General features: G+C 38.1%; 1 protein-coding gene across 1 annotated transcript in view; it reads right to left on the bottom strand.

The window, feature by feature from the left end:
- Window positions 1–27,320, bottom strand: part of fbxo15 (F-box protein 15) — a 51,647-nt gene extending 24,327 nt beyond the window's left edge. Inside the window, exons 1-7 of the mRNA XM_039754159.1 lie at window positions 27,195–27,320; window positions 26,799–26,984; window positions 24,551–24,631; window positions 19,245–19,349; window positions 12,494–12,733; window positions 5,938–6,135; window positions 2,023–2,149 (exon numbers count right to left, since the gene is read on the bottom strand). Of these exons, the coding sequence (XP_039610093.1) occupies window positions 2,023–2,149; window positions 5,938–6,135; window positions 12,494–12,733; window positions 19,245–19,349; window positions 24,551–24,631; window positions 26,799–26,920 (873 nt within the window). The 5' untranslated portion in view covers window positions 26,921–26,984; window positions 27,195–27,320. The remainder of the gene's footprint in view (window positions 1–2,022; window positions 2,150–5,937; window positions 6,136–12,493; window positions 12,734–19,244; window positions 19,350–24,550; window positions 24,632–26,798; window positions 26,985–27,194) is intronic.
- Between the last annotated feature and the right edge of the window lie 479 nt (window positions 27,321–27,799).

The following is a 27,799-nucleotide window of genomic DNA, read 5'->3' as shown; positions in this document are numbered from 1 at the left end:
CAGTACAGCATTTACCACTTTGTACAGTTCCCTGTCTTTTAACAACACTTAAAAGACGTTTAGGCATTGAAGAAATCAAGTGACTAAGTGTTGCAGGTGTTAGTTTGTCCCATTCTTCCTGCAAACAACGTTTTAGGTGCGCAACAGTACGGGGTCTTCGTTGACGCATTTTTCGTTTCAAAATGCGCCAAACATTCTCTATAGGAGACAAATCAGGGCTGCAGGCAGGCCAGTCAAGCATCTGCACCCTCTTCTTACGCAGCCATGCCTTTGTTATGCGCAAAGTATGTGGTTTGACATTGTCTTGCTGAAATAAGCATGGGCGTCCCTGGAAAAGACGTCGTCTTGAATACAGCATTTGTTCCTCCAAAACCAAGATATACTTCTCAGCATTGATGGTGCCATCGCAGAAGTGCAAGTTACCTTTGCCGAAGGCATTGACACAACCCCATACCATGACAGACCCTGGCTTTTGGACTTGTATCTGGTAACAGTCTGGATGGTCCTTTTCCTCTTTGCTCCGCAGCACATGGCGTCCATTTCTTCCAAAAAAGATGTGAAAAACCGATTCGTCTGACCACAATACACGTTTCCACTGCACAATGGACCATCCCAGATGCCTCCGAGCCCAGAGAAGTCGACGGCGCTTCTGGACACTATTTATGTAGGGCTTCCTTTAGGCACAGTACAGTTTTAGCTGGCATTTTCTAATGTAACTACGTACTGTAGTGCTTGAGAGCGACTTCCTGAAGTAGTCCTGAGCCCAAGCAGTTATATCATTTATTGATGAATGACGGTTTTTAATGCAGTGCCATATGAGGGCTCGGAGATCACGGCCATTCAGTTTAGGCTTGCGCCCTTGGCCTTTGCGCAGAGTAATTTCTCCAGATTCCCCGATTCTTTTCACTATGTTATGCACTGTAGAGGGAGAAATGCCCAAATCTCTTCCTATCTGTCTTTGAGAAACATATTTCTTCATCATTTCAAAGATTTTTGCCCGCACTTTGTGGCAAACTGGCGATCCTCTGCCCATCTTTGCTCCTAAAGGAGTAGGCCTTTCCTTGATGCTGCTTTTGTACCGAATCATGATTGCAATCACCTATTAACATCACCAGTGTCAAATCACATTTGGGGTTGTACATCGTCACCCAAGTCAAATGATAGAACTACTTCATCCATCCATCCATTATCCAACCCGCAATATCCTAACTACAGGGTCACGGGGGTCTGCTGGAGCCAATCCCAGTCAACAAAGGGCGCAAGGCAGGAAACAAACCCCAGGGAGGGCACCAGCCCACCGCAGGGCACACACACACACCTACACCAAACACACACTAGAGACAATATAGAACTACTTGCATTATCAAAACATGTGCATTGCATCCTCATTGGAATGAACTCTTGCTTAACGGCATGCTGTTGTAAACACTGACAAACCCAACCCAAGAATTAAACAAGCACCTTGATAATGTCCAGGGAATTGGGATAAGGAACTCTAATCGAGGTAATCGTATCCCACTGAATCTACATATTAATGTTTTAAATACTTGTGTTAATGCTAGAACCCCAAGAACACATCACATTTTAGAGGTGCACCACTCTATACTGAGCATCAGCGTAAATAAATAAAGTGTTAATATCATCTGAAGTAAAAAAAAAAAAATCTACAAACTGAGAACTGTTTTACAACTAAGGACCAAGTGGGTATAAAAGGCATTTTCACCATGTTTATATTTAATTATTTGAATTACTTTTCTTTAATAGTTTCTTTATTACTTTAGCAACCTGTGTGGCACTCCTAGAAAACTTACTGGAAAGCAGCTTCAAAAAATAACATGAAAACTAAAAACAGGTATGGTACGGTTGGTACTTATCTCATCATTTTTTGGGTTTGGAGAATAGCACGTCATCTTTCTTTAACAATAAAACACTTATTTAACTACTAATTAACATTTGTATTTGTCTATTTAATATCCTACAGAATGAATACATACTGCATAAAACATTGCCATATTAACATACCTTCCATACTCCAATAAGTAGTCCAGGAGGCAGAAGAACTACTTTAATCAGCTTATCGGATCCAATAACTACAGCTGATTTCTGATCAGCCAGGTCATATGTTGACAACAATGATGGCCATCCGCACCTAAGAAGGATTCCAAATAAAGGTTTGGGTTACTTATATAAATACAAAATAATAAATAAATTACATGTATTAACAAAAATGAAGAGAATAAGGATAACAAAAAATGTGTAAAAATTAAATGGATTTCTTCTGAGATGATGTCACAAGGTTCTGTTCCTTAAAACCGGTGGTAGGCAATATCAGCCCTGGTAGGCAGCAGTGGCTGCAAGTTTTCATTCTAATCTAATTATTTAATTAGAAACCAATCCACGCCAATCTCAGAAGTTATTTAATTTTATGACATGTTAGTCTTCAATGTTAGGTTCTTTTATCGCAGATTTTTCTCTTTTCCAAGGATATCATCCAAATGTTTTGAAGCCTAAAACAGATCATTCTCAGTCTGTCACATTTTTCTCTTAAGTGTTTTATTAAATCAAATAGCAAATGAGGAATCCAAACAAGTGTAAATGGAAACAAGTTAGATGGAGAACTGCTGGCTCCTTTGTCAATCCAATCTTATTGCTAATAAGGAGTCATTAAAAACAGCAAATGCAGCTGTTTAAGACTGAAATAAACAATAAAGGTTATGGAACCTTAACAAGCGAGACCAGAAAATGTAACTTGAGCAATAAGTGGCTTCAGCAGCAATAATTGACCTCTCATTAAGAAACTGGATTGGAAAAAAAACCCTGTAGCTACTGTAGACCTCTAGGATCGACGTTGCCCCTGCTTAAAACCTTTGATATTAATAAATTGTTCAGCCAAACTGTTTGAAATTCAAATAAATTTATTATAGACAGACATATCCTTAGGCTTAAGCATATCCTTATATCCTAAAAATGTAATACATCATATGTTCAGAACAAATTCAACTCTTTCAAGGCAGATGTCGAATTTTGTCAAAATCAAGGGATAAAGGACAGTAAACAGCTATAAATCACGATAAAACTCACCATCAAGTTTTAGTTCGTTGATTTGACCTGGAACCCCTGTGCATGCAAGAGTAGCGAAGAGCAAATAACATATAAAATGACATCAACATCTAGCGAGAGACCAAAGCGAATGCACAAAGCAAACTACTCTGTACACAACGTTTTGTGTATTATCACTGAATCAGACTGACTTGTTGGATTATGATTTTGATGAGAGAGATCTGCAGATGAAGATCAAAAATGAAAGTGAGGTAATAGTGTCTGCTGATTGCTCCCCAGCTTATGGTGATACAGAACATGTTTGTTTAGCTCAGTGGTTCCCAAACTCGGTCCCGAGGATCCACTGTGGCTTCAGGTTTTTGTTCCAAATAGCATCATAATCAGTGATAATAATCGATTACAACTGATCTCATTTAATTAGCTAGTCTTGTTTACTCTTCTCTTATTCTGCATTCAGAAAAACACAACAGAATTTTTTTTTACATTTGTAAGACATTTAGAAATATTTCTATTTTTTTCTAAAGCTATAGATGCTTAACTCTCTTATGTTGTTTTCCTATTATTTTCCCCTTTTCCAGTGTAGTTTGCTCCCTTCACTTAACCCTAATAGTGACAATTAACAACCAGCACAGCAGACACCTGGGATGATGATGAAAGCAGCAACAACTTCAGTGTCAGACCCGCTAATTAGTAAATAATTAAATAATCAATTAAATAACCAGAACAACTGGAAAAGCAGAATGAAAATTAGGTTGAAAATACTGATAATGACTTAAAACAAACCTACACATTCTCCATATAACTGCTTAGTACATTTTAATAAAAAAAATCTACCAAACTTAGTTTGTAATTTCTACATTGACTCCAAAACACAAAAACTGTGAAATAATGATTCACTTAATTAAGCTGAGTCCAATGAAAAGCGAAAGTTGGTTGGAACAAAAACCTGCAGCCAGAGTGGGTTCCCATGATCGAGTTTGGGAACCACTTGTTTAGCTGATGAGCCTACAGCAATGTTTGCCTGGGAGTTTCACCACTTATGATAACAAGGGGAACAAACCACTTTGCATCACACTGGCCTGCTGCACATTCCTGCTGGCTGCAGAGCTGCCCCGACGCAGCCACTAGAAACAGCGAATAGGCTGCTACAGGAGCCACATCACAAAGCAACAGACATTTTATGTTTGAAACCACTGCTTTATGTGAGTTTTTTGGGAAAATGTATTCAGCCCACAAATAGTTTATAAAGATAGCATAGGAGTTGGGTGTAGTTATGCCTATAAGTGTGGTTAATCAGTCCACCGAGTGGCATTGTGCCAAGTCGATTGAGAGGGTATTTCTGGCACTTATTCTACAACTAGCCATGTGCGCCCAACTACGTTGCGCATGTTAAAGTTGTCTGTGAAGGGCTCCCTGTTTAAACACGGCTGCCAGTCGTTAACTGGGACCTTCGTCGCACAGCATTATGATTTTTTATAAGGGAAACAAAATTACAAAAGAAAACCCTTGGACATTGATTTGATAGGAACGGCCTACTCGGAATCACTATCCGAATAGTAATTATGTGGTGGTGTAGGAGCATTTCTGCTTCTGTCAGTTCACAGTCCGTCTCGTTTTCACAACGCTATCGTTTCCTCTCACGATGTCTTCTCAACCTTTCTCCAATCTCTCAGGTTGCTTTGTGGCAATCCAAAGAGTAAGGCAATATACACGGAGCAATAGTTATAAAAGGGGGACACATAGGTATCCAGGCTCTTTAAAGCATAAATAGGGATCACTTCACTGACATGTGAGCAAGGCACGGTACAACTGTGAGACACGCAGCACTCGCCGGCTACAATGTAACAATAATAATTTCTGGAACATGATGTTACGTTGTCATTCATTTTACCTACTGTCTTTCTTTCATTCATATGTTACGTAGGCACGTACCTTTTATCTTCGGCAATCTCATTCTCTAACCAGGCCTCAGGAGCTAACCAGCGTAACACTGTCCACCACCCCTTTCGTTATTCCGGCACATTGTTGACATCCGTGAGTAACAACAACGTACTAAACTGGAAGGTGGTCTACGCATGCGTGGAATTTGCGGACAAAGAAAGATCAAGATCTAAATGAAGATCTCTTTAGTTAATTTAAAGCACAACAATTTGTTTAGTTTGAATGTCTGTGTTTTGAGGTGTGACTGGCGTACTACAGTCTTCAGTAGTATAAGCCTGGAGGAGATTCTTAATGCAATGCCTATGTTTCAGCTGTCTCTCTACTGCCATCTAGTGCTTCTTCTTCTAATTCATTCATGGACAAACAAAGATCAAGATCCAAATGAAGATTATATACAGAGATGGCACAGGTGACTGGTGATTTTTTTTCTTTTTTTACAAGCCACCAGAGCAGATTTCCGAGAGAAACTGTCGACTGCATTTTTTAAAGTTGATGTACTTGTGCATAAACAGTCTGTTCCCCGTTAACACACTATTACTCAGTGACATTACACTGAACTGCTGAGCCGCCTATTCGAAAACATCAGGGGAAAAAAATGTCCTAAGCAGGGAAGTTGCTTTGTATCCCCCTGATCTTGCTCTCTGTGACTTCCTTCTGTTCCCAAAAATAAAACTGAGAATTAATATTTGCTACCAAGGAAGAAATACGGGGGGAGCCAGAGTTTTCAGAAACAGTATCAATAGAGGATTACAGGCAATATTAATCAGGAATGGCGGAAGCACTGGGATAACAAGAGTATTTTGAAGGTGACTAAAAGGGTATTTCTGAAAGTTTATTTACTTATTTATTTATTTTTACAATTCTGGGAATTTGTTGACCCCCACCATATATACCAGTATATTTATACCACATCAATAAAGAATAAAATTGTCTTACCTGTTTGCTGTAGAGCTTCCAAGAGGCATTTGTACTATAGCATACAGGTGTATCATTGTAATATTATCAAAACATGAATATTCGACAGTGTTCCAAAATATGGTGATAGTTGAATCAAAAAGGTAAGCATTTGAATGTTCAATCATTTTCTGATTCTCTTTACCAGTCACAGAAATTTTCCATTTTATTTGGAGATCTCTGAAAAACAGATAAAACTAAATAAGCATGTGCTCATTTAAGAGAAAAAAATAATTTCTACTTCTTTAACTACAACTCTGTCTTCACTGATATTCATTCTCATTTTCAATTTTTGGACAGTCTTGATGACAACAGGTTGAACAGAGCAGATCATTTTTGCTCTCATCTGCAATATTTTCCACCTTCCATTAGAGTTGTCAATTACCACCAGGCCTGTCCGCAGATACTACCTTAGAACGGTTTCCATCAGCCCCAAGTTTCGCCCTTGCTAATTATGCCCAATAGAAATCCCAAAGGGGGACTCTCAAGAGCCCCCTTTCTCTAGATATCCAAACCACCTCAAATGGCTCCAATTAATCTACAGTTGCACTGGCTTCATTTAGAGGTCCGCCCAGAAAGTCAAGATTTCTACCATATCAAGGAACCCAGGCTCTGAAATACTGGGGGAGGTACAAGCATTAGCAGTTCACGATCATAAAAGAGGATACAAATGTAAACTGACCAGCAAATTTTGAGAGGTTAGCCCAGATATCTAGCTACTTCTTCACCCATTGATTTAATGTTCCAAGTGCTGCTGCTGTTGTTGTTGCTGAATCAACCTATCGAACACCCACATAACCCATTCCAAGCTCTGTCCTCACCTGCAGTGATCTAGCCACTCTTTTTCAAGCAAAACTCATAATTTCCAATTTGGATGTATGGATTATCAACTTAATCGTCTCACTAGGCTGCAACCTGCCCCCTTCTTACAGTTCATACCATGCAGTCATAGAATCCACTTGGTAGCCATTCTCTAGACATTTACAATGACGTTCAACTTGTAACGCAGAAGATAAAAACCTTGCTTTTAAGCTACAAATGCCACTACATTATAATTTTACCTTACATTTACACCCTCTTGGCTCCAGCAGACCCCCGTGATCCTGTAGTTAGGATGTAGCGGGTTGGATGATGGATGGATGGATTTATACGATCTGTGTAAAACTTTATCAAGTACACACTTTAGCAATGGTTATTTTCTAAATATTTATTGTATTTATTATAATTTTTTAAGAAACAAATGATGAACTGGTAATTTTATCAAGTTCTCATAACCAAATGTTGAGAAATGGAAATAAAACGCCTGACTCAGATAAACACCATGCTGTAATAAACACAGCAGAAAGGTTATTCTGAGAGAAATAAATGCTGCAACGTCTATTTGCACAAACACAGTAACTACGATGCCAAAAAAATCCTGATTGGCAGAGTATTGCGGTGCACTGGCTAAAAGCTTGGACTTTAAACCAGAATGTTACCATTCTCCATGTTAGACAAAAACTTATGACCCTGAAAAAGTCACTTAATTCACATGTACTCCATTTGAAAACAATTACAACTTTTTCCTGAACTTGTAAATCACCTTGGATGAATCTAAAATAATGAAATAAACTTAAGTGTTTACTCCACATATTATCAATCTGTAAATCACTATGTCTCTTGGGTGTGTACCACTTATGACTGGCATGGTGTGGTTTCAACTTGGGTAGTGTGGGAAATATAGTGAACTTCAACAGAGCTGGTATTTCACTGCTGCAGGCATGCTCACCCCAATATGTCCAAACTCATCCTCACTGCTGAGCAGCAACAAACAAGCCTCCTAGCCAAGTGAGACGAATCAGAACTCAACTGGTGATGAGGCTAAAGGTGAGCTTATAGTGCAACTTACTCTTCAGGCTTTGGACAGAGACCAAGAGAGACATCACCCACACGTTAATTCTTTCTTTAATAATTCTTTGCATTTATATAGTGCTTTTCTCACTACTCATAGATAGATAGATAGATAGATAGATAGATAGATAGATAGATAGATAGATAGATAGATAGATAGATAGATAGATAGATAGATAGATAGATAGATAGATAGATAGATAGATAGATAGATAGATAGATAGATAGATAGATAGATAGATAGATAGATAGATAGATAGATAGATAGATAGATAGATAGATAGATAGATAGATACTTTATTAATCCCAAGGGGAAATTCACATAATCCAGCAGCAGTATACTGATACAAAAAAAATTAAAGAGTAATAAAAATGCATGTAAAAACAGACAATAACTTTGAATAATGTTAGCATTTACTCCCCCAGGTGGAACTGAAGAGTCGCATAGTGTGGGGGAGGAACGATCTCCTCAGTCTGTCAGTGGAGCAGGACGGTGACAACAGTCTGTCACTGAGGCTACTCCTCTGCCTGGAGATGACACTGTTAAGTTCAGCAATTGCAGAATAATGACCTTGCTCAAGGGCCCAACAGAGCAGAGTCCCTATTGACATTTTACGGGATTCGAACCGGCAACCATCCGATTGCCAGTGCAGATCCCTAGCCTCAGAGTCACCACTCCGCAATTGCAACATGTGCACACTTTGAAACTGGCACAATTACTCAAATGAAACCTGCTAGACAGACAGATGCTATCTTTCACTCATAATACTGACACACACTCAAAGCTGGGGATGTCCTTCATTTAATTTTTTCTTACCACTAGCTCTGTATAAGCACACCAAAACTTTTTTTTCCATAAGACATGCTTTTAAGCTATAAAATGTCACTACATTATAATTTTACCTTACATTTACACCCTCTGTGTAAAATGTTTAATATAATTTGGGTCACATTTAGTTTGCCACATAATCATTCAAGTATGTCTTACATCCCAGTCCACCTAATCACTTCTATCTTCTGAAAACATCTACTAATGTTGTAACTATCAAAGCAAGGTATTTTAACCATTTTCATAAGTGAAAAGAAATGCTGACACAAGCACTGCCATAACCCATGGTCTCCTATGTTTCAGCTCTGTACCAATTTTAGCAATGCAAACTAAATCACCAACTTTTACAGTGATATCAGTATCTGCTCATTAGACAGATTATTAAAATCTTTTTGAAAATAAAATCAAAAACACTTGTTGTTTCCTTCTTAACGTCTAGTGTATTATTAAAATGGATCACCTTGAATAAATCCACATTTATCGTTCTCTGACACACCTTCTTCCTTCGTCTGCTCCCGTTAGGGGTTGCCACAGCGGATCATCTTTTTCCATATCTTTCTGTCCTCTGTATCTTGTTCTGTTACACCCATCACCTGCATGTCCTCTCTCACCACATCCATAAACCTTCGCGTAGGCCTTCCTCTTTTCCTCTTGCCTGGCAGCTCCATCCTTAACATCCTTCTCTCAATATACCCAGCATCTCTCCTCTGCACATGTCCAAACCAACGCAATCTCGCCTCTGTGACTTTGTCTCCCAACCATCCAACTTGAGCTGACCCTCTAATGTCCTCATTTCTAATTCTATCCATCCTCGTCACATCCAATGCAAATCTTAACATCTTTAACTCTGCCACCTGCTTTCTAACACACCTAAACCGAATAATTTTTTTTCTTGCTAGTCTTTAATAAATCCTTCCATTACTTGATTTAAGGTAACGTATGTTTAACAGAGGTGGCATGATCACCAATTTCAAATGAGAATACAAAACCAGCCTGCAATAATCTTTAAAATCAGTGTTGTATAGTAATGAGGTAGAAGTACTTACTGTTACAGTACTTCAGTACGTTTTGAGAAAAGTTCTACATTTTGAAAGGCAAATAGCTACTTGAATTCCAATATATTTTGCTAGACATTCACTACTGCAATATTACACCAGAAAACAAAAGGGCTATGCAAATGTACACAATGTTTTACTCATTTTTTAAAATACCCGATGCCCTCGCTTTTATAAAATTTCATTTGTAAGAACAACCTGGGACCATTTTTAAATGCATGGCGCTGCTAATACCACCTAATCATTTGTGCAGTCATTCCTTACATCAGCCCACTGAACAGCACCGGGCTGAATGTTACAGAATTGCAATCCCAGTCTAAGTTATGTGCTATTGCACTTCGCTCAAAGGAAGGCTGGGAGTGTTTGCCTAATCCATAAAATTAAAGGTGCCGGTGATGGTTAAAAATCCCAATAAATACATTCATTAAAAGCGAGGTTAAAAACAACACAGAGCTGGAAGATATCCATAAAAACGTGCCCTCGTCTTACCCCGATTGGGCCACGCAGTACAGTGAGATGTCCATCCAACAGGTCCAGACAAGCTTTTATCCCATGTTTTATCCAATGTTTTATTAAACATTATTTAAAGAAGTGCAGTGCCTTATCAAGATTTGTTTTCATGACTAATTTCATTAAATTAATTATGTCCATTTTCATGATATCTGAACAGAAATGAAGGTCATTTTGGGAGTTGGGGAAAGCTTAAAAATGTTTTTCATTGAAATTAATTGTAATTAGGTGTTCACATCATTAAAATTCACTTTATGAAGGGCTTTTCAGGAACAGATTAGCTCCTTACTAAAGTAAAGGAGACCTACACATCTCCCCTACTAGCACCTGCCTATTGAATTAGGATACAATCATTAAGACGTCTCCTCACAATGAAAGACACTGCTTCAAGCTGCAGTTATTTGGCTCATACTTTACTGACAATAATACAAATCACAAACAACATTGCACTTCGCTCAAAGGAAGGCTGAGAGTGTTTGCCTGATCACAAACATATGTGTAAGTGAGCACATTGGGTAGGTGCCTCATGAATTCCCCGGAGGGCACGGCGCTTTCGCAGAAGGCATTAGTATAAGAGGAGCCAGCACAGGACAGAAGGGGGGTCAGCAGAAGACTGAGAAAGAGAAGGGAGGTTAAAGAGAGGAATAGAAAGAAACAGACAGACAGGAGTCCCAGCATGGGTTGGGATAAAAGCTTGTCTGGACCTGTTGGATGGACATCTCACTGTACTGCGTGGCCCAATCAGGGTAAGACAGAGATAGGCCAGTTTAAATGGATGGCACGAGGGCACGTTTTTATGGATATCTTCCAGCTCTGTGTTGTTTTTAACCTCGCTTTTAATGAATGTATTTATTGGGATTTTTAACCATCACCGGCGCCTTTAATTTTATGGATTATTTATTTATTGACATTGCAGTGCATGGTTTTGAATGTTTTCAATAAAAGCACTGGACCACTTATACACCTATCCCTTGCTATATGTGTGTTGTGTCCTCATCCACTGGCTCATCTCTCTGGTACGTTATCAGTGCTAGCAGGTTCAGGAGGCTCCCTGGAAGGACCCAGTAGCGTGGGGCTGACCCACACCGTCAAAGGGTTTCGCAGGACTAAAAAACATATCCGACTCTGACAGACTTGGAGTGTAGAAGACGCTGTGTCATGACCCAATACAGTAGATCAAGCCAAATTATTTGAATTGAACAGTGAATCATGTACTCGAGGACACCAGTGGAAATTATGGGGAAGTGCATTTAGGACTGAAGCCAGGAAACGCTTGTTTACTCAAAGAGTTGTGGGAAACTGGCGCAAACTACAGAGACAAGTAGTGGAAGTAGAAACGGTGACAACCTTTAAGTATCTTGATGAAATATTAGGACAGCTTAGCTTTAGCTAAACAAACAAGCCTGATGGACTGAATGGTCTCCACTGATTTGTCAGATTCCTCATGGTCGCATGTAACTATTTGGAAAAGTTCTCTAAATGTCACACTAGCAGTGATCAAGTCTAGGTAAAATGTTTTATTAAACATTATTTAAAGAAGTGCAGTGCCTTATCAAGATTTGTTTTCATGACTAATTTCATTAAACTAATTATGTCCATTTTCATGATATCTGAACAGAAATGAAGGTCATTTTGGGAGTTGGGGAAAGCTTAAAAATGTTTTTCATTGAAATTAATTGTAATTAGGTGTTCACATCATTAAAATTCACTTTATGAAGGGCTTTTCAGGAACAGGTTAGCTCCTTACTAAAGTAAAGGAGACCTACACATCTCCCCTACTAGCACCTGCCTATTGAATTAGGATACAATCATTAAGATGTCTCCTCACAATGAATGACACTGCTTCAAGCTGCAGTTATTTGGCTCATACTTTACTGACAATAATACAAATCACAAACAAAAAGAAGACAGCCTGTATTGTTTAAGTTTGAAATTACTTTTTTAAGACTACATATAAAACAAGGAACGGTCCTACATTTACTTAATTAATTGTATCAATGTAACAAAAGTGTTATCTGATACTTTAACACATGTACTTGGGTATTTTGTTCTTGGAAGAATTTTACTCTTACTCAAGTCACCTTCTAGAAAAGTATCTATACTTTTATTTGTGTATAGCTATTGGGTACCTTATACAACACTTTTTAACACATATAAAGTACCTTGCATGCAAAGTACAAGTTTCTTACTATTTGTTGATAATTTAAATAAATAAATAATATATACACACACACACACACACAAATATTCTAACCTTAGAACTTGCTTAGTTTTTGTAGGCAAACCAGTGTAAGGGTTGATATCCTTCAGTTGGTTCTTTAGCTTGTTCCTGGTATTGATGACCATCTTTCTAATGTACTCGCACTTCCAGAATCCATCAGGTTTTTCATACACTGATGTAGCACCACGAGTTTCACCAGCAATTTCCACATCTTTTCTCTTCCACATTCTACTTGTAGGCAAACTGCTTGTGTACATTTTATACCAAACAGCACTAAAGGTAAAAATAATATGGAAGGCAACTTAATAAACAAACTACTACTGATAAAAAGCAACACAAAGCAAACATATCTAAGGTACATTAATATTTCACATTTTTAAATCATTTTTGATTACTATTTTAAAGTGAAATTCAAAGCACAAGGTTCAATATAATACCGTATAATTAAAATAAGGTCTCCAACTGAGCAACGGTTAGGTTCCTCCTAGCCCTATTTACATTCAAAATCTAGCAGTGAGGTCTCATACTGCACAAACCACAGAATATGAATATGAATATATATATATATATATATATATATGAATATGAATATGAATATGAATATATATATATATATATATATATATATATATATATGAATATGAATATGAATATATATATATATATATATATATATATGAATATGAATATATATATATATATATATATATATATATATATATATATATATATATCTCAGTGACAGACTTCAGTAGTGCTCCTTCTAAATCAACCCGCCCCTCAAAAACTAATTTATGGTTAAAAAAACCATCTTAATATGCAGAAATACAGTACAAAGAGCCGTTGCATCGCAGATAGATAACTCCTGTAGCCACAATAAATGCCTTTATTGAATAGACAAAGCAGGAGTGAACAAGTTCCTTTCTACTGCAGCTACAGCCGCGACACACATACAAAACATCAATAATAACTCATAAACTTGCAATATTATTTAGGAAAATCGCAACATTTTACTCACCAAAAATTCAGATTATTTGTAAACAAAATCCATCCTCCTCTCTTTCCTCAAAAACAGTTCAATTACTCTGTCGTACAGATTATCCGTGCACTTAAGTTCCCTCAAAAAGTCCCTTTCTATCGCCATCGAAGCTAATGCTGAAAATCGAACCTGCCCTGTCGTATTTCTGCCGTAAGTTTTAATTAGCTTTAGGGCTGAAAATGTCTGCTCGACAGAAGCAGTGTACACGGGAATGGTCACCGCCAAACATACCAATGTGTACAGCTGCCCTATGCTCTCATTCAGATTTTTCTGATGAAGGAAGTCAAGGAGATCAGTGGGAGATTTTGCGGCAAAATCACTCATGGCATATATTACAGTCAGTTCTGTTTTTAGCCGAGACAGATCAAAAAGTGCTCCGTGGCTCTGTGGTAAACTGGAGAAGGCTGCATGCGGGAAATTTTTCTTGTATTCCCGAAACTTCTGGGGGTCGAGGAGCGTGACAAACATCTGTTTTTCGTGGTCTTGAAATCTGGTCTGTGTCTGGCAAATAATATTGTCCAGAATCCTGCCATGGAGTTGGTGGTAGGGCACGCGAGGATCTTGCGCTTGACCTCTTCGTGCGCTCAGAGCGCCTGCGGTGCGTTCAGTGGCCTCATAGAGTTCCTCTATCGGCTTCTATCTTTCTCAACGGTGTCACAGAACTCCTTTACCCTAGCCAGACAAAACTGCACATCCAGTTTTTTGTCCTGTAGTATTGAAAAGATCACGTCTGAATACTCAAAAATGCCACTGAATGTGTGAAGCAAAAAACAAAACTCAAAATCATCCAGACGTGCTTTAAATCCATCAGCACAGCGCACTGTGTCCTCATCATACTCGTCATGATGCTCCAGAATGTGATGAAACAGTTCCTTTAGAGTATCTCTCTTCTCAAAGACCGTATTGACCACTCTGGATGTGTTCTGGTGCCACACGAGGTAGACACCGCTGGCAAATTTCGTCCAGTAGTTGTGTGCGCCGAGGCGATCTAGAAAAAAATGCAGCAAGGCCATTGAGGTGGCCAAAAAATTGAGCCGATGTGCATAGCAGTGTATGAATAAAGCCAAAGGTGCTCTCTCTTTAACTTTAGCCTGCACCCCATTTAATCCAGAAGACATGACTGCTGCGCCGTCAAAACACTGTGCCACAACTTTACCCAGACATTCATTTTCCAACAAAAATCTGATGATAAGACCTGCAATGTCATCAGCTAGCTTCCCACTGGTAACATCTTCAAATCTGACAAATCGCTCCTTGACACCTGTGCCTGTTACGTAACACAGGACCAGTGCTAGCTGCGCTGCGTTACTCGCATCTGTCGTCTCATCCACCATAATAGAGACGAACGGTGCTTTTTTAATGTCACTTCTTATCTCTTCTTTCCTCACTTAAGCAATAGCAGTGATCAGGTCGTTTTGTATTTTACCCGACATCCCACTAAACACTTTATTGGTGGACAGGTGGTAATGGAAATCCGTGTTGCTCTCAGCAATGAGAAAAAGAAGCTCCACATAGTTCCCTCTGTTATTGGATCCCACGCTTTCATCATGTCCCCGAAATGAAAGTTCCTGTTTGCCAAAAAAAGACACAGTCTATCAGTCTTAAGATTTCTCTGTTTTTCTTCACCTTTTCGTTGTGGAGCTCTGTTTCCCTGCGCACTTGCTCGTTCAGCTGTAGATCCACTCTGGTTTCCCCAAAAGTTTTGGAAAGTACCGTTGCTTGGAAGTGTCCGGCAGTGCTTTGATGTCTCGTTGCTGCCTTGGTTAGGCAAGTCAAATTTACAAACCCAGTGTGGCTCCAAACACCATGTCGATCAGTGGCAAATAACAAGCACTCCCAGCAATACAATTTGCAGTGTTCCTCGAACCCTGTGAGCCAAGGGTACCGCTCGTAGTTGGTAACCTGAAAGTGGCGGACAAATCCTCTTCCTGGTTGTGACAGGCAAGCTAGCTTCGGAGTTGTCCGACCTTTCTTAACAATGTCCAGCTTTTCTTGAAAAGCCCGTCTTGAAAATGGCCTTGAAAGTAAATCTGCCACCAAATCTATTTCTTCTCCTCCTTCAGCCATTGTGGGTTGACAAAATAGCTATTACACCATCCTATTCAATCAATGGGTCTGAATACGGTGACGATGCCGTACGCCTGCTAGAGGGCCCTACTGACACCAAGTCAAAATCTGATTGGTTGACGCAACAGTTTAATCGACATTTATTTTGTGTTAGAGCCTGCAGAACGGATTGTGAAGGCCTCCGGGCAGACTTCTTTGACATTGATTCTGCCTGGCAACAAATGATGGCTGAAATGTGATTGGTTAAATGCTTTAATACAAAAATACATGTCTGGAAGCAGCACAACCATCGGAAAAGCTATGAAAGGAAGCGGACAGACTATTTGGAATTATCTAATAAGTATTCATGGACAAAATATAATTAACATCAGTTTGTGATTCAGATATTATTTTAGGCCAGCAGAGAAGGCCTTGCAGGCCCTGACGGCCCACCACTTGTGTGTGTGTGTGTGTATATATATATATATATATATATATATATACGCACACACTAGCAGTTGTAAATGGAAAAGAAAGAAAAGAGAAAGCGCACATTTCTAATATGTTTAATTTCACAATGCTTGTGGGTATACAATATTTTTTCTTGTTCCATTGTCTGTGCAGATATAGAGATTGTCTGGTTTGCCAACTCTAGAACACGCAACATATAATTGTCCATGTGAGAAGCAATCCGTGTCTAGATCTAAACCGCACAATTCTAAAAATTGGCCCTGAGCTTTGTTGATGGTGATTGCAAACACCAATCGAATTGGGAATTGCAATCTCTTAAATTGAAATGGCATATCCGTTGGAATCATAGGAATGCGAGGAATGATGACATCTTCACCTTTGAAAGGTCCTGTCAAGATTGTTGCTTCTACTTCGTTACTCATCAATTTTTTTACTGCAAGCCACGTGCCGTTGCAAAGCTTTGGCTGGTTGATATTTCGCAACATGATAATTGGGACGCCGATTTTCAATTGCAGTACATGCGGTGGCATCCCAGGCAGATCGAGTGAATTAAAAAATTCTGTTGGATAATTAACCGCTTTATCTGCTTCCACAACAGTGTCGACGGACTTGTATGTGACTGCCTCGCTTTGAATGTTAGACTGAATAATATTGTAAAGTTCGTAGACGTCTTTGTTCTTGGCTGCAAGAATAGCTCGTTCACTCAGCCAATCGTGATTCTTCTAATTGGTTTGAATATTGGGAAATACTTTTTCAACCAATTCTTCTTTTGACGTCACTAAATTGCAGAAGTTATGAGGCAATAAAATTCGTCTGGAGGTCAGATCAATCGGCACCTTTCTGTTCCCAATTTCCAGCAATTGATGTGAGAATATCTCAGCTGATCGATCGTTTTGCAGCTGGACATGCATATTTGTAGTTAATTTTAACGTCTTTACGTGTCGCCACAAAGTAGAGTATTTCAGGCAAGCATTTATTTCGTCCGCTGGTGTCGATCGAGGAATTACAGGTAATGTTTGCCTGAAATCTTCTGCAAGCAATATTAAGGAGTTCCCAAATGGTGTGATGTTTCCATGCAAATCTTGCAATGATCAATCAAGAGCCTCAAGCGATTTTTTGTGCACCATTGTGCATTCATCCCAAACAATAAGTTTGCATTTCTGCAATACTTTTCTCATGCCGGATGCTTTGGAAATGTTGCACGTGGGAGTTTCTATGAACTGCATGTTCAATGGCAATTTCAAAGCGGAATGAGCAGTTCTTCCACCTGTTAGCAATGTCGCAGCTATTCCGGACGACGCAAGAGCTAAGGCTATGTCATTTTGGGATCGAATTCCTGCCAGAATCAATCTAATTAGTAATTGTTTTACCAGTTCCACCTGGCGCATCTAAGAAGAAGATTTCTCCAACCCTGTTATTGACAGTTTGCATTATTTGATCGTAAATGCCTTTGTGCTCAAGCGTTAGTTTAGGATTATTTAATTGCACATACGATAAAAGATCCCCCATGTTGTAATTTTGTTCACAACGTAATTTTACATCGAACGAAGCAGCAGCAGATTGAAATGGATCATAAATCGGAAACATTGAAATTTGAAATGGAATCGTAAAATATTTAGTATAGCTTGTGTTGCTTTTATGTCCAACAGATGGCGCTGTTTTTCAAAAAAGCATGTTTTTACCTGTCACAGGTGTGACATCTATATAACAGTAGGTATATAAAAACACGTGCATATTCGAATGCAACGTTGTGTCAAAATTTCAAAGCAATCGGTGAAGAACTTTCGGAGATTTAAGATTTTTGTCAGTCTAGGAAAGAAAATGGCCACTAAGAAGCAATTGTTCTTGTCAAGCATGGGAAACTCAGCTGGCCAAAGGCAAGAGCATCAACACAGGAAAAAATGTTTCTCAGGAAAATTTTTCCAGCAAGTACTGGGAAGATGGATCTACTATCATAAAGCAAGGAATACTTCTGGGCCAAAAACCTTCTGGTCAAAAGGTGGCTGAACAGTGCGACTAGCTGGAGAACTTAAGGCTAGGTTGCACACTCATGAATGAGCTGTGAGTGAACTTGCAGGAGTTTCCAGTTACGTTAGGCAGCAGGACAAAGTTCCTGATGTGAAGAAGAGTAATTGTGTTTTTACTTTTAGGGTAAAGGAACAGGTTGTGTTATGCTTCAGTTAAGGTCACATCCCTGGCTCAAGTATGTTTGGATTTTATTTAAGTTTTCAGATGTCTTGGAAATATTTTGTGTGTTCTGTTATTTATAACATTTGTTTATGGTTTTATTTTTCAGTGTTTTATTCATTTAATGTTGTGTTCTTTAGCAAAGTTAACCTTCTAACCTTGGAGATAACCCAGGCAGGTTGTACACTGGATCTAGAGAAGAGCACATGAGAAAGAGAAAAAGAGTCCAGTGTACGAGACCCCAAACTGAGATATGACAGAGGGAGTGATTTGTGGTGTTTTTGAGGTGGACAAGGGGGCTCACTCTATTTAATAAACAGAATTTAAAAAAAAAATACATAGGCCCAAAGTAACCACAGTGTTTTAATTGTTTTCTTTCTATCTGTAATTTATATTCTACCATGCATTTTTAATAAACACAATATTTCACATTTTTGGCTTCCTTGCCATCATTAAGTATCTCTCTAGACACCACAAAGGATCGCTTTTCTGTTATATCTGGAATCGAATAAGAATCTTTTAGAAAAACATTTCTGCATTTTCTATTTATTTTTATGTTAAGAGACACTTCACATACATTATTTCTCAATATACTTTTGTATCTTCTGATTAAACTTAACTAAAATGATTTTGGTTGAATATGCAGGCAGTTACTCAGCACTTTTTTCACTTCATGATCACCTACAAATCAGAAATAACTCATAGCAACCTTTAGGGAATGAAACAGAAGAGAATCTGAATGTGCCAAGTTTAGACTGTAGAGTGGGTGGTCGTCAATTTAACATTTAAGAGGTATTTAACTGCCAATATCAATTAATTAATATACACACACTGTACAAGTATATAAAGAAACTGACATGTACTTCCGGTAGCAAAAATCAGGAAATGCTGGTACCAAAACATTTAAAATGTGGGTTTTTCAGTACTGGTATATCGCATAGCCTAACTGATTCATTATTATAATATGTAAACTCTTTACTTTCCTTATCCTTTTATTCATAAAATGTAAAGCAGAACAATTTAGTAACCTAAAATACTTACTTGCTATTAGCCAACTCCTTAAAGGTTTTGTTGACACAGCTAAGAGACATTAAGGAAGAAGCATCTAAATAAGAAACAATCTTCAGCAAGATCTCTGGGAATAGGCTAGTAAGAGAAATTCAACAAAATCTTATCAGATAATCTTATCATATACACAGTTAAGCATTCCTACAGCAACATATAAATCCATTTCAAAGATGTTATAAATACCAGTATAAAAATAAACTATATCAACAATTTCCAAAAATCTAAAATTATTTCTGTAGAGGAGTGTACCTCATTTGTGCAGAATCATGCAACACTAAGAGATACCTTTAAGAAGCTTTAAATAATGTGTTCAAAAAAAGATCACAGGTTTATTTCAAAACATTATATTTCCCTAATAATAATTCTTAGATAGGCTTTGATGTCAATTAAAATTTTGCAAGCAGTGGTTGGAGATCTCCCATGAATGTGCTTTATTCCAAGGTTAGTACCACTGACAAGATTACCAAGGTGGAAGCAGACAGCAAACCAGTGATTGCCAATATTTTTTCGGGGAAATGAAAGTTCTCATTTTATATTATGTGAAATTTAATAAGCTTATCATTTCTGGTGCAAAAAAAAAAAATGAACGCCAACACTGCTCCCCAATCAATTTCTGCAGCCCTTCTCCCCAAATTAGTCAAATTAAGTATGCTGACATGTATTTATAGTACAATGAAATTCTTACTTGCCTGTCTCCTTAGAACAGGTGACAAAAGAATAATAAAAAGTATACATAGCATACAACATATCCAGTGTATGTATATACACACAGTCTATAAACTGACATCAAGGCATTAACAATAACAGAACCCCACCAGAAAATCAAGAGCTGAAAGTTATGCAGTTGGTATGGTTGAGAACTTCAAGTGTGTGGTGTATGACATCATGGACCGGCCAAAAGCAGAAAAGGAGACAGTTGGACAAGGACAGAAATAATGTGAATTTGCTTATAGGAATAAGGACGTACTAATAAAGGTATTTTTCTCCTCCTATCTTAACACCTGGCCAGTAAATTGTTACATTTTAACCAACAACACTAACCTCTCTATTATTATTTATTGAACTGCTTCTCGGGTATTTATGTATATAAATGCTGTATAAAGCTCTTTACTGTTGTGTTATACTTAAAATTCTGTGTAAGCCCACAGGTTATAGTATTATGTAAGAAAAAAAACAGTTCAGTTCAGTTGTACGTTAGCTCTCTGGATTGTTAAATTTAAATTTTCTAAGGAATTTAGGACTTTGAAAATACATATATACATATTTTTTAACTTTTTTTGTTAAGTACATAACTCCACATGTGTTCATTCATAGTTTTGATGCCTTCAGTGAGAATCTACCAATGTAAATGGTCATGAAAATAAAGAAACCACATTGAATGAGGAGGTGTGTCCAAACTTTTGGCCTGTACTAAATATATATATATATATATATATATGTGTGTGTGTGTGTGTGTATTTCAAGTGCTTCTGTAAAAAGCCAAACTTCACTGTAGAGACAAAGTTCTGTCTGTCTGTCTGTCTATCTATCCATTTTACATGGCTATCTACAAGGTGTGATTAAAAAAATATGGTGAATGTTTAAATAAAAAAAAATGTATTACATTAAAAGACACATTGCCATTAATCCCCCTTGCTTTAAACACACTTATCCTATTGTTCTTGCCACTTTCTGAAGTAGTACTAGAACTCCTCTTTCGTAATTATCTTTAGTTGCGTTGTCGTGACTGCCTTGATGTCCTGAAACGATTCAAAACATTCACCTTTTATGGTCATTTTGGGGAAGATCCAGAAGTTGCACGGTGCAAGATTTGGTGAATAAGATGAATGAGGACACACCGTATTTATTTGACAGAAATTGCCATACCAGAAGCGATGTGTGACATGAAGTGTTGTCATGATGGAGGATGAAACCGTTTGCCCATTTCTCAGGTCGTGTTTTATGCACATCATTTCTTAAATGCTCTAATAAGCCCTCGTAATGTTCAGAACTCAATTTCATGTTCCTGGGTATAACCTCAGCTTGCACAATTGCATCAAGATCAAAAAACACAATCTTCTTCACCTTGATGTATGTGCAGAAAATTGACACTCACGAAAAAGGACTTCCATTAGAACACTCTTGACGAGAACAGGCCATTCAGCCCAAAAAAGCTCACCAGTCCTATCCACGTATTTCTTCCAAAAAAACATCAAGTCGAGTTTTGAAAGTCCCGAACATCTTACTGTCTACAACACTGCTTGGTAGCTTATTCCAAGGGTCTATCGTTCTTTGTGTAAAGAAAAACTTCCTAAAGTTTGTGCGAAATTTACCCTTAACAAGTTTCCAACTGTGTCCCCATGTTCTTGATGAACTCATTTTAAAATACAAGTCTCGATCCACTGTACTAATTCCCTTCATAATTTTAAACACTTCAATCATGTCACCTGTTAAACTTCTTTTGCTTAAACTGTAAAGGCTCAGCTCTTTTAATCTTTCCTCATAATTCAACCCCTGTAGCCTGGAATCAGCCTAGTCGCTCTTCTCTGGACCTTTTCAGGCGCTGCTATGTCCTTTTTGTAGCCTGGAGACCAAAACTGCACACAGTTCACCAGATGAGGCCTCACCAGTACATTATAAAGGATGAGCTGAACCTCCTTGGACTTCTACTCCACACATCAAGGTGCTATATAACCTCACATTCTATTTGCCTTCTTAATGGCTTCTGAACACTGTCAGGAAGTTGATAGCTTAGAGTCCACTATGACTCCTAAATCCTTCTCATAAAGTGTGCTCTCGATTTTCCAACTGCCCATTGTGTATTCAAACCTAACATTTTTACTTCCTATGTGTAATACTTTACATTTACTGACATTAAATTTCATCTGCCACAAATCTGCCCAAGCCTGTATGCTATCCAAGTCCTTCTGTAATGATATAACGGATTCCAAATTATCTGCTAATCCACCTATCTTGGTATCATCTGCAAACTTAACCAGCTTGTTACTTATATTCCTATCTAAATCATTTATATATATTAAAAATAGCAGCGGCCCTAGCACTGACCCCTGCTGGACACACTCTTAACATTGGCCAGTTCTGATGAGGTTCCTCGCACCATCACCCTCTGCTTCCTGTGTCTGAGCCAATTCTGCACCCATCTAAAAACATCACCCTGAACTCCCACTTCTTTTAATTTGATGCCCAACCTCTCATGTGGCACCTTATCAAATGCTTTCTGAAAGTCCAGATAAATAATATCATAAGCTCCACTTTGATTGTATCCTTTTGTTGCCTCCTCATAGAATTCCAACATGTTAGTAAAACACGACCTCCCTCTTCTGAACCCATGCTGACTGTTCAGAATAACTCCTGTCCTTGCCATGTGTTGCTCAATCTTATCCTTAATAATTCCTTCCATTAATTTTCCTGTGATGCATGTTAAGCTTACTGGCCTATAGTTGCTTGGATCTGCCCTGTCACCCTTTTTATATAATGGGATGATATTTGCCATTTTCCAGTCCTTCGGAATCTCTCCAGTGCACAGTGACTTCCTAAAAATGTATCAAGGGTTTATATCTGTACTCACTAGCCTCCTTAAGAACACGAGGATAAATATTATCTGGTCCTGGTGATTTGTTTGATTTCATCTTATTTAATCTGAGCAGCACTTCTCCCTCTACAATTTCCAAATCCCTCAGTACCTCCTTAGTAGTCACATTTACCTCTGGGAGGTTATCCACTTGCTCACTTGTAAACACCTCAGAAAAATGTAAGTTTAGGGCATCCGCTATTTCACTGTCTGTATCTTTTAATTCCCCTTTACTATTCCTGATGAACTTGACCTCCTCCTTGACTGTTCTTTTACTACTAAAATACTGAAAGAATCTCTTGAGGTCTTCTTTCGCCTTATCTGCTCTATTCCGCTCCAACTGTCTTTTAGCCTCCCTGATATTCTTCTTAATGGTTGCCCTCATGTTCTCATATGCTCTATTATTTACTTTGCAGTCATTAGTCTTATATGCCTTATAAAGCAGCTTTTTCCTTTGCAACTTCTTTTTTAAATCTTTATTAATCCACCATGAATTTTTTTTTAGTTTCCTATTAATTCCAAATTTAGGTATGTATCTGTCCTGTATTACATGTAAAACATTCTGAAACCTGCTCAACTGCTCCTCGACTGTCTCCGCACTTAAAAGTTTATCCCAGTGTATCCTTGTTGCATCTGCTTAAAATTAGCCCTACCAAAGTTCAACTTAACAATTTTAGTCTTTGTATCTGCACTGTTGCAAAATGCTGAGAATCGTATTACATTATGGTCACTTGACCCTAGTGGTTCCATCACCTGTACATCCAGAATTACTACACAAAGTGGCAAGAATGATGGGACAAGTGTGTTCGAAGCAAAGGGGGGATATTTTGTGGGGGGTTAATGGCAATGTGTTTATTACTGTACTAATTTTTTTTTTTTTTTTTTTTACACTGAAACATTCACCATAGTTTTTGATCACACATCGTATGTCTACAAACATGTTTTTTGTTTGTGTAGAGTGACATCTACTAAGAAAAGGTGCAACTACTACATACTAATGCGTTCAATTATTTTTTCTTGCAGATTTGTAATTAATTTAGACTATTTGCAGATCTGTCTTCACTTTGACATTAGTCTTTCGTTGATCAGTGTTAAAAAAAAAAAAAGTCTAATTAAATCCACTGTGATTTAATGTTGCATAATGATAAAATGTGAAAATGTCCAAAGGAGTGTACACTTTTTACGCACTGTAAGAGTGGAGTTTGCACGTTCTCCCTGTACCTTTGCAAATGTAACTTTAGGTACTTGTGTATTAGGTTGACTGGCATGTCAGGATTAGTCCTGGGTGAGTGGTAGTGTGTGTTGTCCCCAAGTGTTGCCTGTGATGTACTGGTACCTTGTCAAGTGTGATTTTGTACCTTCAATGTAGTGCTGTCCACTGGATTAAGTGGATTTGAAAATGTTATCTTAAACTTGAAATTTTTAATTGTACCTCTACTGTTAGGATATGCAACCCTTCAGAGTAAACTCAACACTGACTCTTGCTCTGGAACTGTTGCATTTTCTTTGGTACACTTTGACTAACATTTCTAAATTCAGACACTACATTTTTGTGCTTTAACTTTCATCAAGTCTGTGTCAAGTGTATGACCAATCCACTAATTAGATAAAACAAGCAAAAATATTTGGATACAAAGTACTACGTTTTAATAGAGACAAAAATATTCCAAAAATAAAATTATAGTTTATATTTAGCACCGTTGCTTACCTTTCAATGTTACTTCTTGGTTTTTGAATACTCTGTATCATTCTTTTTCCAGGAACCTGTCGAAATAATCTTTCATGCGCCCTTTGAACATAAATAATAAAAAGGTTATAGAAGTTAAGTTTAGTTAGTAAACTTTTTTGAGGCATCCGTGTTACTTATTGAAACAGAATTCTAAAATAACTTAAGGCTAATCTGCTAATTTGTCTATTTTACTTACATTTCAAAACATTTTTGCAGGTACAATCCACCCATCCATTTATCCAGTTTCTAACTTTAATCATTTTTGAATCACAAAAAGCGACAGCATAGGCACAAGTAAGTAATCAGTCTATAAGTAATAAAATATGAAAATTATAACTTACCAGCATGAGGATTGTACTGCTCATAAATTGCATTTATAAATAAAATATAGTACATGCTCCCCAACTTGAACTTAACTTGACTTATCATGGTGGAGGTGCTTGTGTGTCTCCATGGCACTAGGAGTTGCTTTTTCCGGGGCATTATAAAATGAAAAAACTTTGCAATAACTGTCAACTGCCACTGACCCCTATTGATTCTATTTTTCATTCTACTGTCCTGCAATACGTTTTGAAGCTATGATTTTAAACTTACTGATCAGGGTGTCAGAGTGTATTGATTACCACATGCAAAAAAGAATTTCACTGTACGCCATACTTGTGACAATATTGACCCTATGAAGCTACGCACTAGGGGCAACTGCCACTTTAACAATGGATGAGATGTCAAAAAAACTGGAACCTTAAGCAATAACAGTTAGTGACACAGGACCAAACCACCAAGTTTATAAAAGTTGCACAGATATCGGGACTGGATATCATCTAACATTGTCCAAAACCAACATGTGACACAGCTGGTCAAAGACAGCATAACTGCCACTTTGTTTTCTAGGCACATGAACCTCCTGAAGTTTGTTCCTTCTCTCCCTCTCTTAACAACTGGCTCTATCTTTTCTTAACATGAAATTATGATAACATAATGGACTGCTGCATTGTCCAAAGACTGTCCTATGCTTGAAGGGTAACCCACTCCAAGTTTCCTGAGACCCTGCACAGAATGAAGCAGGTTTGAAAGACTGATGGATGGATAGATGATTTTATATACATTCCAATTTTGTATATTTCATTCAGTCATTTTCTAACCCGTTTCGTCCTGAACAGAATGGCGGGGGATGCTGGTGCCTAACCCATCCAGAAAACGGTTGAAAGGTAGGATCAAGAACTGGACTGGGTGCCAGTCCTGTATGTTTTTGGACTGTGGGAGGAAACCCGCATAGTCACAAGAAGATCATGCAAACTCCACGCAAAGACGACCCGGGAAAGAAACTCTGGTCTCCTTACTGTGAGGCAACAGCGTTACCACTGTGCCTCCCTGTCGCCTTGTATATTTTGCAATATACAAACCTATCTTTAACATTTTACTTTATGACATACCAACTGATACATTTCAATAAAAGTACTTAAAAAGCAAATTATTCCTTGTTACAAAAATGCAACCTAATGATAGAATAAAGTTATAAACAACATAAATTGAACAGAAATTGTCACTTTCAACTTCTTAGACACCAAAATTGCCTTGATGTAAAGACGTCACAGAAATTAAAAAGTTATATTTACACACACGATGAATCAATTAATTAGTTTTTCAAAAAACTGTTCCTAGCCCGACAGCAAAGGATGGCAGTAAGAGCCAGTTCTGGAGGCACCGATACAGTAATTAAATGTCTTATTAGTCTGTATAGTAACCAGTTTTAAAAAAATCTAAAGCGCTACATGAAAGAAATAATTTTGAGAATCTTTTCTGTTTTAAAATTTAACAGTTATAGAATGGTAACAATGAACTTTCACTTTCTGATTTTGATTAAGTTCATACAGAAACCAAAGAGAACTCACTCATTCACATCGTAAGGGAACATGGATGGAAGTTTCTTTAAATGATGAAACAAGCAAATCTTTCAAAGAAGGACAGGCGTTCATGTGTCATTCACTGTTTTGATCAGTGCTTGTTTTTTCTTCCGTTTCTATTGTTTAGACACCTTGCACCTTATTTCTGATATATCTAATAAGCTACTAAATATCCATCCATTATCCAACCCGCTATATCCTAACTACAGGGTCACGGGGGTCCGCTGGAGCCGATCCCAGCCAACACAGAGCGCAAGGCAGGAAACAAACCCCGGGCATGGCGCGTGCCCACACAAACACCAAGCACACACTATGGACAATACCTTGATGCTGGCGCCACATCACGACCGGAGCTTGTAGAAGGCAATTCTTCCAGACTGCGCAGGGATCCTCTTTCAGCCAAGCCGGCCTTTTGAGTCTTCATTCGGCTGCGTCCTGTTGCCATAGTAACTTTGCAACACTTAAATACCGGAAGAGCAAGCGAAAGAGCTGCAAATGCCACACGTGCGCTGAAAAACAATTTCAGATAAAGAATTTAAAAAGTAACCTTTTTCGCTAACTTCAATCAAAATAATGCATTTCACTTGTTTAAAAGGAATAGCCAAACAAAACAGCATTTAAAAATTACACATGTTCTTAATGCAGAAAGTGCACACGGATACAACTGTAGCCTAAACATTACACATTCTCAATGAAATCATTTTCAAAATGACTCAAACCTCAACAAATAAGTATTCCAAGAATATGTTCAAATCAATTCCACCAGTTTTGCTCTCTTAATCGTTACGGAATGCACCGCACTGTTTAATCGCTGCCTGTTAGTGCGACTGGCGCTCATGTGTGATCTCGTAACACCTCGCGAGATTTAGTGACTGCGCTCGGTCACCTGGACTGTCCCGATTAGGGAATCCATTCCCGGACGGGTTTATCCATTCCCGGGAATTCGGGAATCCTGCATGTCATTCCAGGGGTGACACAGTGCACGGGCATCTCACATGTGAACGGTTTTAGAACGACCGACACTTATTTTTAATAAAACTATTGCAGTATGTTGACACAAATAAAAGACTAACCATACAAGCAGTTCATGCTGTCATATAAGTACATGTATCTAGTTCAGGGGTGCCCAATTCGTCGATCGCGATCGACCGCTAGATCGCAAAGGTAGTGCAGGTAGATCGCGTTGCATTCAAAAAAAATTTTTTTTTAAAGGTTAGTCTATCATATATCATCCCTATGGCATTTGCCACTTGATTGACATACAGGGCAGCCAGTCTGAGATCTCCTTTCTTCTAAGACACTGGTCATCCCGCACGCACGATCA

This window comes from Polypterus senegalus, chromosome 5, assembly GCF_016835505.1.
Source record: "Polypterus senegalus isolate Bchr_013 chromosome 5, ASM1683550v1, whole genome shotgun sequence".
Lineage (NCBI taxonomy): Eukaryota > Metazoa > Chordata > Cladistia > Polypteriformes > Polypteridae > Polypterus > Polypterus senegalus.
This window is presented reverse-complemented; position numbering and strand designations above follow the sequence as displayed.